This window comes from Schistocerca cancellata, chromosome 1 (genome assembly GCF_023864275.1).
Source record: "Schistocerca cancellata isolate TAMUIC-IGC-003103 chromosome 1, iqSchCanc2.1, whole genome shotgun sequence".
Lineage (NCBI taxonomy): Eukaryota > Metazoa > Arthropoda > Insecta > Orthoptera > Acrididae > Schistocerca > Schistocerca cancellata.
The window spans coordinates 760682459-760700765 of record NC_064626.1 but is presented as its reverse complement, the minus strand read 5'-3'; the positions used below and the strand labels follow the sequence as shown (position 1 = coordinate 760700765).

The window sequence follows — 18307 nt, the reverse complement described above, 5'->3', positions numbered from 1 at the left end:
CAATCATGAATCCTTCCGTCTCACTGTATATATTGCCTTTTCTTAGCCATGTGTTGGATACGTCTTGATCGATGTGTGGCTGTGTTAGATGATACGGGTGCTTGCCATGTAGTGTTTTCTTTTTCCAGTTTACTTTCTTCATATCTGTTGATGTTATGTGATCTAGAGGGTTGTAGAAGTGGTTATGAAATTGCAGTGGTGTAGCCGATGTATTTATATGCGTGATTGCTTTGTGTATTTTGCTAGTTTCTGCTCGTTCTAGAAAGAATTTATTATTATTATTATTATTATTATTATTATTATTATTATTATTATTATTATTATTTAAGAAAATTCAGCAATCAAGATAATAATGGCTTCATGATGTATGACCTTGATTGTGAAGTTTGTCATTAACACCTGATCATACTTTTAAAAAAAATAACAGCTACAGTTATAGAACAAAATATTGTTTCCAATTCACTGCTGAACCTTCCATATACATAGAAAAGGATGTGTATTTTTATTTCGTTATTTGTTAAAAATGTGATATTTAGCAAAATAAAATTTTTAAAAACAAATTAACACCATCTTGCAGTGCATAGAGAAATTTTTTTGTAGCTAACACTGACATGTTTCCTCTCTTAAAAAGAAATTGATTGATAAAATCAAAAACTTTCAGTTAATTGGCCTTCGCACCTTACTGTATAAATGTATTTACTTAGATTTTACACACTTCCTTCATCATTACTGTATTGTAGTAAATACTGAGCATCACCGAACTCATTGTTTTCATTTTGGCTCACCATTTCTTCTCACACTTTTGTCCTTTTAGTGGAGGACAAAAATGCAAAGCATGTAAAATATTTTTAGAGTGTGCTTCAGTGTTTCATCACTGGTGTGTTTAATAGTGAAGTGAAAGATAGATAACATTGAGATTAATGTTGCCGTACAGGTTGGTATGAGACTGTTGGAAGTCAATGGGATATCACTGCTTGGAGCTTCACATCAGGAAGCTGTGAACGTACTTAGAAGCTGTGGCAATGAAATAAACATGGTTGTGTGTAAAGGTAGGTGCAATTGTCTCATTATACATAATTGTTAGTAAGGAATAAGTGAATTGCGTTGTTATAAATTACATTAAGAAATACACTCCTGGAAATTGAAATAAGAACACCATGAATTCATTGTCCCAGGAAGGGGAAACTTTATTGACACATTCCTGGGGTCAGATACATCACATGATCACACTGACAGAACCACAGGCACATAGACACAGGCAACAGAGCATGCACAATGTAGGCACTAGTACAGTGTATATCCACCTTTCGCAGCAATGCAGGCTGCTATTCTCCCATGGAGACGATCGTAGAGATGCTGGATGTAGTCCTGTGGAACGGCTTGCCATGCCATTTCCACCTGGCGCCTCATTTGGACCAGCGTTCGTGCTGGACGTGCAGACCGCGTGAGACGACGCTTCATCCAGTCCCAAACATGCTCAATGGGGAACAGATCCAGAGATCTTGCTGGCCAGGGTAGTTGACTTACACCTTCTAGAGCACGTTGGGTGGCACGGGATACATGCGGACGTGCATTGTCCTGTTGGAACAGCAAGTTCCCTTGCCGGTCTAGGAATGGTAGAACGATGGGTTCGATGACGGTTTGGATGTACCGTGCACTATTCAGTGTCCCCTCGACGATCACCAGTGGTGTACGGCCAGTGTAGGAGATCGCTCCCCACACCATGATGCCGGGTGTTGGCCCTGTGTGCCTCGGTCGTATGCAGTCCTGATTGTGGCGCTCACCTGCACGGCGCCAAACACGCATACAACCATCATTGGCACCAAGGCAGAAGCGACTCTCATCGCTGAAGACGAGACGTCTCCATTCGTCCCTCCATTCACGCCTGTCGCGACACCACTGGAGGCGGGCTGCACGATGTTGGGGCGTGAGCGGAAGACGGTCTAACAGTGTGCAGGACCGTAGCCCAGCTTCATGGAGACGGTTGCGAATGGTCCTTGCCGATACCCCAGGAGCAACAGTGTCCCTAATTTGCTGGGAAGTGGCGGTGCGGTCCCCTACGGCCGCTCACCTGCGTAGGATCCTACGGTCTTGGCGTGCATCCGTGCGTCGCTGCGGTCCGGTCCCAGGTCGACGGGCACGTGCACCTTCCGCCGACCACTGGCGACAACATCGATGTACTGTGGAGACCTCACGCCCCACGTGTTGAGCAATTCGGCGGTACGTCCACCCGGCCTCCCGCATGCCCACTATATGCCCTCGCTCAAAGTCCGTCAACTGCACATACGGTTCACGTCCACGCTGTCGCGGCATGCTACCAGTGTTAAAGACTGCGATGGAGCTCCGTATGCCACGGCAAACTGGCTGACACTGACGGCGGCGGTGCACAAATGCTGCGCAGCTAGCGCCATTTGACGGCCAACACCGCGGTTCCTGGTGTGTCCGCTGTGCCGTGCGTGTGATCATTGCTTGTACAGCCCTCTCGCAGTGTCCGGAGCAAGTATGGTGGGTCTGACACACCGGTGTCAATATGTTCTTTTTTCCATTTCCAGGAGTGTAGTTGTCACTCAGACTTCTCCTGCCAAGTTTTATTTCAATTTAACTAGACCAATTACGTGTGTAGGAAACTATTCGGTGACTTATTTCATTTATAATAATAATAATTATTATCAAATTCCTTTGGTTATTCTTGTGCTTAAAAATCTTATAATGAAAAAATTGTAATATTTAATTCACAAAATTTGTATGAACATACAGGTTAAAAATGTTGGTAATATTGTTTCTTTTTACTTTCGTGTTCTATGGTTTTAGAACTGTTGTAAATGTCTAAATGTGTCTGTACTAACACTGATGTTTGTTATTTCTCTTGAGTATAAGCAATATTTGTTAAGTCACTTGCTAATTACTGTCTTGTTGTTCTATGCACAAAATGAAATGATGGAAAAAAATCACACCACTGAAAAATAATTATGTAGAGTAATGAAACTTCAGACTACATTTGCTTAGGTAACATATTTAAGTGATTAACATTGCAAGATCACAGGGTAATGTAAGTGCGAGATAACCATTGCAAATGTGAAATGCTGGTACATTAATAACCGGTATAACTGCCAGAACGTTGAATGCAAGAATGCAAATGTGCATGCATTCTGCTGTACAGATGCCGTATATAGGTTTGTGGTATGGAGCTCCATTCCTGTTGCACTTGGTTGGTGAGTAGAGGGTGTTAATCCTGTTTGTGGATGATATTGGAGTTGCCATCTGGTGATGTCCCATACCTGCTTAATTGGGGACAGACCTGATGATCGAGCAGACCAAGGCAGCATGTCGACATTTTTCAGAGCCTGTTGGGTTGCATCAGCGGTATGTGGACAAGCATTATCTTGTTGGAAAACACGCCATGGAATGCTGTTCATGAATGGCAGCACAAGAGATTGACTCACCAGCTTAACGTATAAATTTGCAGTTGGATAACCATGAGAATGCTTCTGTTGTCACACAAAGGTGCACCATAGACCATAATTCCAGGTGTAGGTCCAGTGTTTCTAGCATGCGGAACAGGCTGGCTGTAGGCCTGCAAATGGCCTCCTCCTAACCAACACATAACTATTAATGGCCCCAAGATAGGTCCAGCTTTCATCAGAAAGACCACCACCCTGCCCTTGAAAGAGCTCTCACTTAACACCATGGAAGTCACAACTGGCAAAGGTTTGGGGTTGGTGGAATGCACTCTACAGGGTGTCAGGCTTGGAGCTGTCCTTGAAGGAACTGATTTGTAACAGTTTGTTGTGTCACTGTGGTGCCAACTGCTGCTCATATTGCTGCTGCAGGTGCAGTATGTTGTAGCAGAGCCATATGCCGAACATGATGATTTTCCCTCTCGATAGTGCAGTGTGGCTGCCTGTAGCCCAGTCTTCATGTGACCGTCCATTCTCGTGATCACTGCTGCCAGCAGTCGTGTTCAGAGGCTACATCCCTGCAATATCACAGAAGGGGGAGCCAGCTTCTAGTAGCCCTATAACACAACCTCGTTTAGAGTGAGGTGTTGATAATGGCGTCTTTGTTGTCCGAAAGGCATTCTTGACTAACATCAACTTGCCAAGTCCAATCTCAAAAGACAGATAATGCTCACAACCTTTACAAAATGTATTTAAAGCGAATCTGATTTGCATCCTCATAGTGACACTACTAGCACCACTGTTAAATGTCTGGCGCAAAATTTTTGTGTGTCGCACAACTCCTTCATGCGTCTACGTCCCCCCCCCCCCCCCCCCCCCCCCCTCCATCAATGTGTTTTGAGACTTTCTCATTTTCATATGGGTAATGCTGAGTTTTTGTTTTGCCCTTAGTGCATAACAAATTCTTTGTCCTCTGTGGAAATGACCCTGTATTGTTAATCACAGAATTCCTCTGGACTGTAGTATAGTGAAGAAAGTAAAATTAACTTTCTTAGCTTTAAAAGGAATTTCCTCATGAACATTATTTCATTTTATAATACAAATTAGTTTTGACCTGTCTTTTGTTGTTAATTTTGACCTGCCTTTTGTTGTAGGTTATGATAAAGCAGAAGTTGATAGGCTTCTTGCAGAAGGCAAGCTCACAAGGGATTCAAAGTCAGTTTCACACAGTGTGTCAAGCCTCGACAGAGACGATGATGATTCAGCAACAATACGTAAGGTACATTGCTTTTGATGTGTCTTTCTCTCGTTTTTATTCAGATTGATGATACAGTTGGTTAATTTTTGAGCTGTATCATTGCTTCTTTTTCTGGGTTATATCCTTCATTTTGAATGATCTATATTCCAGAGTAAATGTCATTCATAATGAAATTGCTGCCATGCTGCAACTACTACCACTGGTAGTAGTGTTGATTGTGTTATGCCTTCTTCCGTGTTCTTAAATAAAAGAAAATTTTGTGCTTGTGCACAGGATATCATTGTTCAGTTCTAAATTTTACCAAGGCATGTAATAGTGGCAAAACATTTTGAAATTATTGGACTCATTAGTATATAAAATGAAATCTTATAGTAGTATTATGTAAGATGCAAGCTAGGATGACATGATGTTGTAATGAAAAATACAGATAATAGTTTGTGAATTAAACTTAAATAGCTTAAGCTGCAGTAACATTGTTTATAATCTTGGTAATGGAAAATTGTGGGTATAACACGCATTGGATGGAGTAAAGGAGCAACTCACTACACAGTTGAGGCACTGCGTGTTTGATACACGCACAAACAAGAATGAAAACATTACTAAGATATTGGCTAATGTCTTTATTCATAGAATAAATGAGGTTTTGAAATGGCAGTGGTAGTGGTGGGAGGGGAGGGAGAGGCCCAAGCAGAGATTCTAGCTAGGGGGATTGCTGGACCAAAGAAGGTGGTGTAAAGAGAACAGTTCAGTTTTCATCTACATAATTCAGAGAAGCTTTTTATTTATTTATTTATTTAATTTTTTTAGGGTGGGGGGAGGGGGGGGGAGGAGCTGCCCAGATGGTACAGGTAGTGAAGCAGCCATTGAATTTCAGAACATTGTGTTCAGCAGCGTTTTCTGCCTCTTGTGCAAGGAGATGGGAACAGGGGCGGCAGAACGATGGAAAAGGATTTATAATGCATTGTGTGGGCACCACACTTCAATATTGGGATAAATGAGAAAATTTTTTCAGAGACTGTTCTTCATTTCTGGATTGATGAGAAGTATTTGAAGCCATAGAAAAGGTTGTTAATGAAGACAAGGGTGATATTGGATGCTCATGGGAAAGGGTGATTGCTCCTTTAAAGCTGGTTCTTGGAGGTAGTTGGAAAATTAGGCATATATGTGGATATGTTGTGGATATCCATTGGCAGCCTGTGTTTGAAGGGTAATGCCTGTTTGTGAAGTCTTTAGAAAGATCCAACATACTGGGCAAGGAATTGCTACACATTGGAAATGGGCCACCAGGGCTGGCCAGACTATATGAGAGAGACTTTTTTAGTGTGAAAGGGATAGCAACAATTAAAGTGAAGGTACTGTTGATGGTTGGTGAGCTTCATACAGACAGAACTTTTTGTGCAGTCACTGGAGAGGCTTCATCACAAGGATCAGACGAAATGGGTTAGGAAAGGTGTTGAGGCTGTGTTAAATTGTGTAATAGGACACTGAACTCGTATTTGAAAGGAGGAGGATTCATATCTCCATCCTGCCATTCAAATTTAAGTTTCTGTAGTATCCAATAATGGGTTTAGACAAATGCAGGGATGGCTAAAACAATTACATAATGAGTTTGTGGTTATTGTTTTAGGATGATGTATCATGTTTACTCACTACTTTTATCTCTAATTATTTATTGTAGAGGTACTTTGATTGGTAAATTTCCAAAATTTTGCAGGCCGTTTGAATTGAATAGTGCTAATATAATTAAAGTTTTTAAATTTGTACAAAGGATCAGTGTTATTGCAGGAACAAGAAATGAAGCAGGAGCTGGTGGAGTGGGAACGAGAAGAACAGGAAAGAAAAGAGAAAGAGCTGGCTCTTCTCCACAGCAATGATGCCGTCGTTTCAATGGATGATGTGCGGGAGAAATCTACACCAGAAAAGGTTCTTATTATTATAATTGAACAATTCCCCTGCAATATTGAAAATCTAATAGAAAGTTGGCAAGTTTTCACTGTGTTCTCATTTTAAATTGTTTAGTCAATTATTTGCAGTTCATTATCCACATTTCAATTAATTTTCAGTTTTGAAACTACTACATTTGTCAGTGACTTCTTTACAAGTACTTGTGTCTTCAGTATCTGTTAGTATCCTTTAACAATACATATTATTACCCCTGTCTTCTCATACACAGATTTTACATATCCCAAGTATTGTGTATTTATCTCGACAGTTTTGGAGCTTTGGTAGTCTTTATTGTATGTTGGAAGAGGGATCAATTTAAACAAGATACACTTTGACTACCGCTCATTAATTTCAATACATACAATAAATGACATCTAGTTATCTGTAGATAAGGTCTAATACTGTGGGTACAGTTGAGGAAGCAAAGGAATAGTACAACAGTTGTACACGTCATGATTTTTGTTTGTGATCATAGAGATACAATAGTATCCAACAAACAATGTTGTGTACATAAACATTATATACCTATCTGGTATGCCTATTTGCCGACGGATGGTGCATTTGGTACACCTGTGTTGTTCCCTGCAGCGATGTGATGTCCGCAGCAAACGGCAAGCATTGCTAGATACATAACATGTGGTTCCTGCATGTTAGTTCCTTCATGACACTGAGTGTGCACATCACTAGTATGGCTCCATGAGTAGAGATATCCAGAGAAAAAACGTGCTGCAATTGTAGCACTTAGCCAAGCAGCTTTATCTGTTCACCAAATTGTGTAGTGTGTCTATAGGGGGAGTGCAATACACCTTTAAGCACTAAAAGACAACAGGTACCAATAAGGACATACCACGACCAGGTGAACCTCGTAAAACAATTAAAAGTGATGATAAATATAGCAGAATTACCAGTAAGAGAAATAGATTCAAAACAGCGCTCCAAATTTGTGCATAATTGGTAGATATGAACACGCCAACAATATCTGTTGCAGCTGTAAAAAAGGAGACTGACTGAAGTCAGCTTGAAAGGGTGTGTGACATCAAGAAAACCCTTCTAAGGTCCATAAATAATCAGGAGACACTTGAATGGGCTAGAAAAAATCGTAATTGGACATCGGAAGATTGGACGAAGGTGTTACTCACTGATGAATCAAAGTTCGAGGATTTTTGGAACCAGAAGGAGAATATTTGTTCAATGATTTGTAGGGGAAAGGGTAGCCCAGCAGTGTGTTCTGCTTACAGTGGAGGTTCTGTTATGGTTTGGGGGTGTTTTGCTGGAGATAGAGCTGGCAACATTGTGAAAATGGAAGGATGTAAAGATCAGGAGCAGTACCATCGCATACTTCTGTATCGTACAATACGATGTGGATTGTGCTTAATAGTGAAAGGGTTCACCTAACAACAGGATAATGACACCAAACATTGGTCAGCATGCTGTATGAACTACATTGCATCAAAGGAAAAACAGAAAGTACTGAATGATATGGTATGGCTGTCCCAAAGCCCTGATTGTAAGCCTATTGAAATGGTCTGGGATTGAGTGGACCGACATATCACGGAAGTTAATATATCCGGCAAGGAACATCTCTGGAATGTTGTTAAGGATGAGAGGAATCATATAGATTCACGATACCTACAAAAACTTATGGACTGCATGCCTCGAGTTTGTGAGGCAGTCATTAAATCCAAAGGAGGATACTTTGATGAAAGTAAAATATAATGATCGTGCTTTTATTACATTTGTGGAAGTTAATATAATTATATTTTGTGAGAAATAATGTTTCATTTGTGTTATAAATATTGTATTGAAATTAATGAGTGGTAGTGTATCTTGGTGAATCAAATGTCACTTCTACGCTGAAAATAAAGGGCTATCTGCCATCATTGATAATTTTTCCCGTTCAAATGTTACAATAGATTACCATTAGTAAAACAGAATGAAATTTTTTTTAGCATAACAGTTGCTGCATTTGATTTTATGTAGTTAGATACTACATAAACTCAAAAGGTGACAAGAAATTTCCTACATAATTTAGTAATGGTCTCTTGGTGTTACAACTATTTGGTGAAGCCAAGTTTGAAAGCATAAGGAAATGACATTTGTTGCCACAAAATGAATAACCATCATTGAATATTAGATGCACGGACATATAGAGCAACAGGGCTGAATTGTGGGGGGAAAAAAAGACATTGTTGTTGAGCTAGAGATGTCAGAATTTTTTCAAATGCCAGTGAATGTTGAAAGCAGTAATTTCTTGTGGGAGTTCTATGTGACTGTGCTGGAAAATATACAATTTTTAAAATCTATTGAACTGGTTTATTGACAAATAGATATTACTAGTACTATTCACTGTTTCCTCCCTTTTAATCTATCTTCACTTTTCATCACATGCTAATACCATGTGTGGAAAGAAGCTAACATAGTGCCTGTTATTCATTCTCATAACAGTAAGATGGAAAGGATAGATTGCTTCTCACTACACAGAGGAGATATTGTGTTGCAGACAGCCACAGTGAAAAGGGAATTTTAGAAATATTTCAGTTTTCAGTTGAAGCCCTTCAGAATTCAAAACACACACACACACACACACACACACACACACACACACACACACACACACACAGTAAGCAAGCAAGCAAGCAAGCAAGCACACCTCACACACACATGACTGTTGTCTGGCAGCTTGTACTGGAATGCAACTGTCACTTAAAATGGTAGTAGCAATGTGGAGGTGGCAAGACAGAGGAAGTTGTAGCAGGGTACAGGTGAGGTGGGAGAAGGGAGAAGAGTGCTGTTTGATGGAGAATGAAGGGACTAGGTTGCCAACAGTCACAGTGTCGTGAGGCTGTGGGGCAGGGAATTGAGGGGGGGGGGGGGGGGGGGGGGGAGCAAAAAAACGAGAGGGGGGGGGAAGGGGAAAGACAGGTGGGAAATTTGGCAGAGGGTAGCACACAGAGAGGGTGGGAGATGAGAATAGGGGATGTGGTGATAGGACAGAGGGTGGAAACTTTAGGGTGGAGGTTGTGGGGACAGTAGGTTACTATTGGTAGAGGCCGTGATAATTTCAGCAGTGGAGAATGTGTTGTAAGGATAACTCCCATCTGCACAGTTCAGAAAAGCTGGTGATGGAGGGGAAGATCCAGACAGCTTGGGTAGTGAAGCAACCATTGAAATCAACCATGGTACATTCAGCTGTATGTGTGCCAAAGGGTGAACTACTTTGTTCTTGGCCATAATTTGGCAGTGGCCCTTCATACAGGTGGACAGCTGGTTGATTGTCACGCCAATATTAAAAACTTGCAGTGATTGCAACAGAGCTGGTATTTGATGTAGCTGCTTTCATAGGTGGCTCAGTTTCTAATGGAGTTGTATAAGGATATGACAGGACTGGAATAGGAAGTGCTGAATGGGTGGATTGGGAGTGGCCAAGGATAGACTACAATGATGCGGAGATTGTGGGTGGGTGACAAACACTACTTTGTGCTTAGTGGCGGTGTGTGTGTGTGTGTGTGTGTGTGTGTGTGTGTGTGTGTGTGTGTGTGTGTGTGTGTGTGTGTGTATTCAGAGATGGGATGGTCTGTGTCCAGGAAAATGGCACACTGGATGGAGGAGCACCAGATGAAGTGGGTGGGAGAGGTGCTGAGGTTGTGAAGGAATGAAGGTAGGGTACCTTGGCCCAGTGTTCAGACAAAGAATGTATCTTCAATGAACCCGAGCCAGACTAGGAGGGGTTGGGAGTTTTTGAAGGTTGGGAAGTTTTTCTCTAGATGGCCAATAAACAGGATGCGAGTTGAAGCCTTAGGCCCTTCTCAGAACCTGCCCCACAAATCCATTTCCGCCTCATTCCTATGATGCCCCGTGCACCCACTTCCATCTGAAAGAATTTTGGCCCTCATTGACCAACACCTCCAACCAATTGCCCGTAATCTCGCCTCCCACATCAAAGATACCAACCACTTCCTTAAACTACTCTCCACCATTCCAACCCCATTACTTCCTCGATCCATACTCATCACTGTTGACGCCATTTCCCTATTCACTAACATCCATCATGTTCATGGTCTCACCACTATTTCTGTCCTTCAGGCCCCATCCCTCTACTTCATTCCTTATACACCTTGCTAATTTTATCCTAACTCACAACTGTTGCTCCTTAACCTATTTACAATGAGATGACCCAAGTCATGGGATAGTGATTGCACATATACAGATGGTGGTAGTATTGCATACACAAGGTATAAAAGGGCAGTGCATTGGCGGAACTGTCATTTGTTCTCAGGTGATTCATGTGAAGATGTTTCCCACATGATTATGGTCACAAGATGGAAATTAAGATTTGCGTGCGGAATGGTAGTTGGAGCTTGATGCGTGGGCCATTCCGTTTTGGATACTGTTATGAAATTCAGTATCCCGAGATCGACAATGTGAAGAGTGTGCTGAGAACACCAACTTTCAAGCATTACTGCTCACTACAGACAACTCAATGGACAATGGCATTCACTTAATGACCGAGAGCAACAGTGTTTGTGTAGAGTTATCAGTGTTAACATACAAGCAACACTGCATGAAAAGACTGTAGAAATCAATGTGAGACATAACAATCTACATCTACATCTACATGATTACTCTGCAATTCACATTTAAGTGCTTGGCAGAGGGTTCATCGAACCACAAACATACTATCTCCCTACCATTCCACTCCTGAACAGCGCACGGGAAAAACGAACACCTAAACCTTTCTGTTCGAGCTCTGATTTCTCTTATTTTATTTTGATGATCATTCCTACGTACGTAGGTTGGGCTCAACAAAATATTTTCGCATTCGGAAGAGAAAGTTGGTGACTGAAATTTCGTAAATAGATCTCGCTGCGACGAAAAACGTCTTTGCTTTAATGACTTCCATCCCAACTCGCATATCATATCTGCCACACTCTCTCCCCTATTACGTGATAATACAAAACGAGCTGCCCTTTTTTGCACCCTTTCGATGTCCTCCGTCAATCCCACCTGGTAAGGATCCCACACCATTAGGACAGTGTGGCAAAATTTGATGTAAGTGGGCTGTGGCAGCAGACAGCCGATGATAGTGCCTTTATTAACAGCATGACATTGCCTGCACCACCTCTCCTGGGCTCATGACCATATTGATTGGACACTAGATGATTGGAAAATTGTGGCCTGATCATATGAGTCCAGATTTATGTTAGTAAGAGCACATGGTAGGGTTCAACTGTTGAGACCCCATGAAGCCATGGACCTAATTTGGTAACAATGCACAGTGCAAGCTGGTGATGACTCCAGAATGGTGTGGGCTGTATTTACATGGAATGCACTGGGTTGTCTAGTCTGACTGTACTTATCATTGACTGGAAATGGTGTTTGGCTACTTGGAGAACATTTGCTGCCATTCGTGGATTTCATGTTCCTAAGCAATGATGGACTTTTTATGGATGACAGTGTTCCATGTCACCAGGCCACAGTTGTTTGCATTGTGTGTGAAGAACGTTCTGGGCAATTCTAGTGAATGTTTGGTCACCCAGATTGCCCGACACAAACCCCAATGAAGACTTTTATGATATAATCAAGAGGTCAGTTTTTGCACAGAATCCTGCACCAGCAACACTTTCACAATTATAGATAACTGTAGAGGCTTCTTCAGGGTACTCCCAACAACTTGTTGACTCCATGCCACATCCATTTGCTGCACTACACCAAGCAAAGAAAGGTCCAACAAGATATTAGGAGGTATCCCATGACTTCTGTCACCTCAGTGTTGTAACAAGCCTGATAGCAGGAAATATCCTGTAAATGCTCAACAGATGTCTGTAATGAACACCTGTCATTTAGTATGGACATTTTTGTCTTGAAAATAATGGATTTTGTAGCTTCACTAAGATGTCTCTTACAAAATTAATATACTTTGGTAGGCTCATGTGTTCAAGGGATTTTAGCCGTGCCTACTTCCATGGAGCTCTTTTCTCTGCGCTTAATGTTATCTGCTCAGTTGACAAAAGATCCTCCTCATCTTCTGAAGTCAGAAGGTCCTTAGATATAGACTACTGTAAATGACACTGTGTTCCTTCAGTTACTCTTTGCAGAATGTATGTTAACTGCAGAGAGCCTTCATGACTTAATAAAACACAGCAGCAAGTGTTACTTCTTTTAGTACAACAGATAAAAGAAAAGAGCCAACTTTACCTATAGACAAAGCTGGAAACAAAACCACATAAATGTAACAAACAACCTTCTTCTTGCTATCAGACGTGCTCAGTCAACTGTCAACAAATAAATTAAGAGAGAGGTTAAAAGGTTTACAGGGAAGGAGGGTGGGTAGGCATGCATGCTGGCTGGCTGGCTGGCTGGCTTGCGTGCTTTGATTGCCTCTCTGTATGATGCTTACAGAAAACAAAAGATGTGTGTAAATTTACAATCTTTTCCTTGGCATCTGACTGAAGAGGAGATGTTCTGTAAATGCAATATTTCAGTGACTTACAAAAAAAATTATTTATTTTGGTCCAACAGCAGTGCAAATTTGTTTTAGGTTTCACATTTGGAGTTAGTCATTTGTTTTGGAAATTATTGGAAAGACAAGTAAAATTCTTTCCCCAAATTCTGTACAGAAAATCATGCCTCTTTCCAACTAACTCACAATATAACCACCCAAATTAATGGTTATGTATACTGCTGGTAGTACTGTTGAATCTGGTGAAACCAAAATATGGAATGAGAAGTGCACATCTTTGTGCCTATCCACTCACTTGAAACAAATGGGAATTTTTCTAGCATTATATTAAAAAATTCTCATTTCAGGTTCTGGATGTTGTGAGAGCAGCAGGACTGCTTGTTAGCAAACCATCAAGCCCAACAGAAATGATAGCACCAAAATCACCTGGAGGACCAAAATCGGATCTCAAGACCACCACTATCGTAATGAGCAAACATACACTAGCCCCCCAGCCAACAGCGGTAAGTTAGAACTTGGACTACTTTTCGTTACGTATAAGAGGCATGCAAGCTTACTGTCATGCTCAAAAGTTTTAAATTAAGTGTCTAGGAATGCATTTGTCTTTGTGGTTGATGATGATGATGATGATGATGATGATGATGCATGTTCTTTAATGTCATCTATCCATCTTACATTGAGTTGTTATCTAAATTTTTTCTTCTCTCATGAAATCTTGTGAAGAACTTCCTTGTGCCATCTATCATCCATTTGCCTAGCTACACGATCCATTTAATCTTCAGTAGAGTCCTAATTATCTTTATGTAGCATGGCTTTAAAGTAATTTTTGAATCACTAGCATGTGCATACAGTGTTTTCTTGCTGCATTTAAATCATTCGTACCACCCAGCTGCAACATAATTAATAGCAATTAAAAAATAAAACTTCAGAGATAGAAATAATCGATGCACTTTGTGGAATTGTTAATACGATCCAAATGAGCTTTTTAAAATAGTTATTTAAAACTGTTAGAACTGAGATCTCTCTCTGACTTATTATACACATCACAGAATGCTGTTATCTTCATACTTATCCCTGATACTTTTAATTTTTTCACTGCCACCTGACTTGAAACTTGTATTTAAATTGCAAATTATAGGAGAAGAAAGCTGCTGCTCTAGAGGCAGGCAATATGTTGTGAAGGTTATTTCCATTATTTTTACATATAAATCTTTCCCATTTTAAGGTAGTTATCATTAGCTAGTTATACAGCACCGGTCCTTCATTGGCAAATAGAACATACAAATGCACATTAATAGCTATTTGTACACTCCGTTGGGTTGGTTTTAAATTCTTGTTACTTCTTATCTTGAGCCATTTTTTAAAGTAGGACATGTATAGATGCTGTCACTATCTGAGAAACAAACAAAAAATTTTCAGTAAGATATTATATACAGGATTATTATATCAAATACAAGTGTACACACACACACACACACACACACACACACACACACACACACACACACACACACACACACAGAGAGAGAGAGAGAGAGAGAGAGAGAGAGAGAGAGAGAGAGAGAGAGGGGGGGGGGGGGGTTTAAGGATAATCAGCTAAGCTGCCTCAAGTCCTGTTGGGGTAACGGTAATTTAATTTATGTTTTGTCTCCTTTGTCCTCTTGTCATTTAACTATCTACTCAGATTTAATTATTATTATTATTGCTGCTGCTACATGTTTTGGTGTTGTATTCTTCAGCTCAAAGACTGGTTTCGTACAACTCTCTGCAGTAGTGTTTCCTCTCTGCAGTAGTGTTTCCTTAGGCATACTGTCCTCTACCTTTTTGTACCTGCCAATTTCTTAGCATTTCACCAGGAAATAACTAAAGCTACATGCTGATTTCTTGGTAGTTTCTTGGAGCTAAGTCGGATGTTGTGTAATTTGTTGGCTCATAACACATTGCTGCAGTTCATCACAACATTGTTGTTTGATCTCTTAAAGTGGACTGTAGTATTCACGTTTATTCTTCTGGGTAAACTAAATTGTTCTGCACTTTCGAGTTTTATCAATTCTTTCTTTGTTCCAGTAGCTGTGAAACTGAAGATTTGTGAATGTACTGATCTTTTTTAAGCAAATTTTGCTTCAAATGGCATTGAGATTAGTGGCACAAATTAATTGTAGGAAATGCTTACTCAGTCATAGGAGTTGTATTATGAAAAGTTTTTAAAGGATTTACTTAATGAAATTTTCTATTATAAATACAAGCAATTATTTACACTATTGTATCAGTACTGGTATTAATTACAGTGAGCAGTTCACCTTAAACCATACCTCCGCCTCTTTATGTACTGCATGCAGAAATTGTTACTGCTTTGTAAATTATTTTACTATGGATTCACAAAGAGTATTCTTTTAATTCTATTTGTGGTATCTTTGTTGTTTATTTACTAGTTGGCAACACTGAATGTAAAGTCATTCCTGAATAGCACACACTTATTTTTTTTACTATCCTTAGAAATAATGTCTGTATTTATAACAAAAGTAAGTAGCTATTTGCTTGCAGAAAATAGACTAGGTGTGGATGTAAATACTAATGTGTAAATTGACATTTTAGTAGGTTTGAAAAATGGGTATCAGCTGTATGTTGTACCAAAAATGTCTGGATGATTTCCCAGTATACACATATGAGTCAATTGGTTCATGGCTTTCCCTCTTTGTTTCTTTCCCCTCTTTAAATCATGTTAATAGAACTATTCTTGGAAGTAAAAAGTGGAACCACTATTATTATTGGATATGTCCACAAGGTGGAAGGTAAATCAGGGTTGCCACAGATTTTGGAAATCAGGGAATTACAAACACATCAGGTGGCTGGGTGCAGCTGAGTACACGCGCTGCTTCCCTACTCCCTCATTACTACTGCTTCACTCGTTTCTACCGCTCCCCTCAGCTTGCAGTCAGTGCTGCCACCACTCTTACCGCTAGCCTAGCAGCTACCGATGAGACACAGGGAGGCATGAGGAGTGGTTTGTTTGAATCTGATTCTCAGAGACTGTAGGCACAGAGGCCAGAGACAGTGGTCATGTGTGCATGACTTGTGTCTGAGTGATTGTGTGAATGTGTGTGTACTCTTTTTGTGTCAAAAGCTATGGCTGAAAATTTAGTTGTGGAAGTGTGATTGTCTTCTCTACGTGCCTGTCTGTGGCTCATCAATCATCTTTACAATGAGTTGCTACCAGTCCTCATCATTATTGATCCTCAGTGTATTTGAACAAGTTATTTGCTGCATGAACTGAAGACCATGGTCTCGTTTCACCAACATGCTGTATGTGGCTCATGAATAGCTTGCCACATGAGTGGATTTCTGCAATGGGCCAAAGCTGCAGGCCATATCTGTGCGTATCTGTAATGAATCGGGCCTACCAGTCTGAAGCCATTCGGTTCCCCCTGATGTACAGGCACTGCCCATCGGATCTAGTCTCACTGACCTGCCCGCAGGCCAGGTCTGTTTGTGTGTGCAGTAATGCAATGGATTTTCAGGTTTTAGCCATGGTCCCATGGCTGCGGTGCTCCTCAGCAGGCCAGAGACCATGTGCGATGGATTTCAGGAATTGTGACTGTCCCACTGCAAGTACATTGTACAGTGCAGCTTTTTATAGACATTTTATTTGTTCTAGTACATTTTGGCACTTCAGAAGTACTTTATATGTTAGAAAGTAAGGACAGCAAGAAGAAGGCAGTTCGTACGGTATAACTCATATATTTCTCAAAAGAAAAATCACAACATACCTGTAAAATAATAGATGTACCACGTGAGTAATAACTTACAATAACAAACATAGTAGAATCAACATTTTATTGGTGGTCACCTACTGTGTTGGTGTACACAGTTCATCCCTGCCTTTATACTTTTTTCAAGAGGCCTACCTTTTCCTGACATTATTTCTCAAATCATTGAAGGTATTTTAAATCTGTCTTGTGACTCCAAGGAAATACGTATTTTTATCTCCAAATGTGTTTCATTTTATTGAAATAAAATAACATCAGTGGTCTTAATGAAAAACATACCATTTGGCTTGCTTTCTTCACCTAAAAAAAATTCATTGCAAAAGACGTTGGTGTCAGTGCTTAAGATTTTTGCTCCCACCAGGAAACACCATCTGCTTGCAAGTTCTTTATATATTTTCTCATTTACACTATTGTTTCTTGTACCGTAACTTATTCTTAACTTACCCTTGTAAAAATATTATGAAAAGGAAAGTTGCAAAATACCACATAGCGGAGATTCTGAGTCACAGATAGGCACAACAAAAAGACACTCACAATTAAAGCTTTCAGGCTTTAAGGTCTCAATGTGAGCAGCAGCACCAGTGCATGGGAGTGGCAACTGGGTGGGGGTAAGGAGGAGGATGGGTCAGGTAGGGACTGTGAAGTGCTGCAGGTATGGAGGGCAGGGAGAGTAACAGACAGAGGTGAGAAATAAAAAAACTGGGTGTGATGGTGGAATGACAGCTGTGTAGTGCTGGAATGGGAACAGGGAGAGGGCTGAATGGGTGAGGACATTGACTTATGAAGGTTGAGGCCAGGACGGTTATGGGAAAGTAGGATGTATAGAAAATCTGGTGTTGGTACATATGGAGCAGACACTGTCATTGTTCTAATACACGGCCTAATTGTTCAACACTTGTTCCACAATTGAGTTGAAGCATTGTTGTTGTTCTGACCAACACAGGTTCCTTGTCTGAAACTCAGCTGTGGACTGACTGTCTCGTGGGCAAAAAAGAGGCCCTTATAATCATCACAATAATAGGTATTCAAACTAAACATTGTTCGAAGTTTAATTTGCAGAAATTATAATTAAAACTTAACTCATTAAATTAACTGAATACATTGAAAAATTCCGTCTTTTTACAGTTCCTTCTACTACATGAGTTAATCCAAATTATTTGTTTAAGTCATGAAATTAACATATATAGTTATGCAAACAATACTTTTGAAAAATTACTTTTGAAAAATCTACTAATTACTTTGGAATTAATAAAGGGTTGATTTTGCTAACATCCTTTCTGACTAAAGCCAAATAGATATTTTAAGAATACTAGCATTTTGTCTTCCAGATGTTTGTCAACAATGGAATTTATGTTAAGAAACAATTACTGATTTCACCCTATAACAAAAGATACTAACTAGGAACAGTCAAAATGAATTGGAAAAACACTTACATACCTAAAACTAAGCACAAAATTAGATCTGGTGTTATATTATTTAA

General features: G+C 40.2%; 1 protein-coding gene across 9 annotated transcripts in view; it reads left to right on the top strand.

The window, feature by feature from the left end:
- The window catches only part of LOC126186395 (protein lap4), a 535941-nt gene that overhangs the window by 423874 nt on the left and 93760 nt on the right, over window positions 1-18307 (top strand). For all 9 annotated transcript variants that reach the window (XM_049928205.1, XM_049928206.1, XM_049928204.1 and 6 more), the window contains 4 exons: window positions 935-1049; window positions 4553-4677; window positions 6442-6579; window positions 13408-13563. In XM_049928205.1, the coding sequence (XP_049784162.1) occupies window positions 935-1049; window positions 4553-4677; window positions 6442-6579; window positions 13408-13563 (534 nt within the window). The remainder of the gene's footprint in view (window positions 1-934; window positions 1050-4552; window positions 4678-6441; window positions 6580-13407; window positions 13564-18307) is intronic.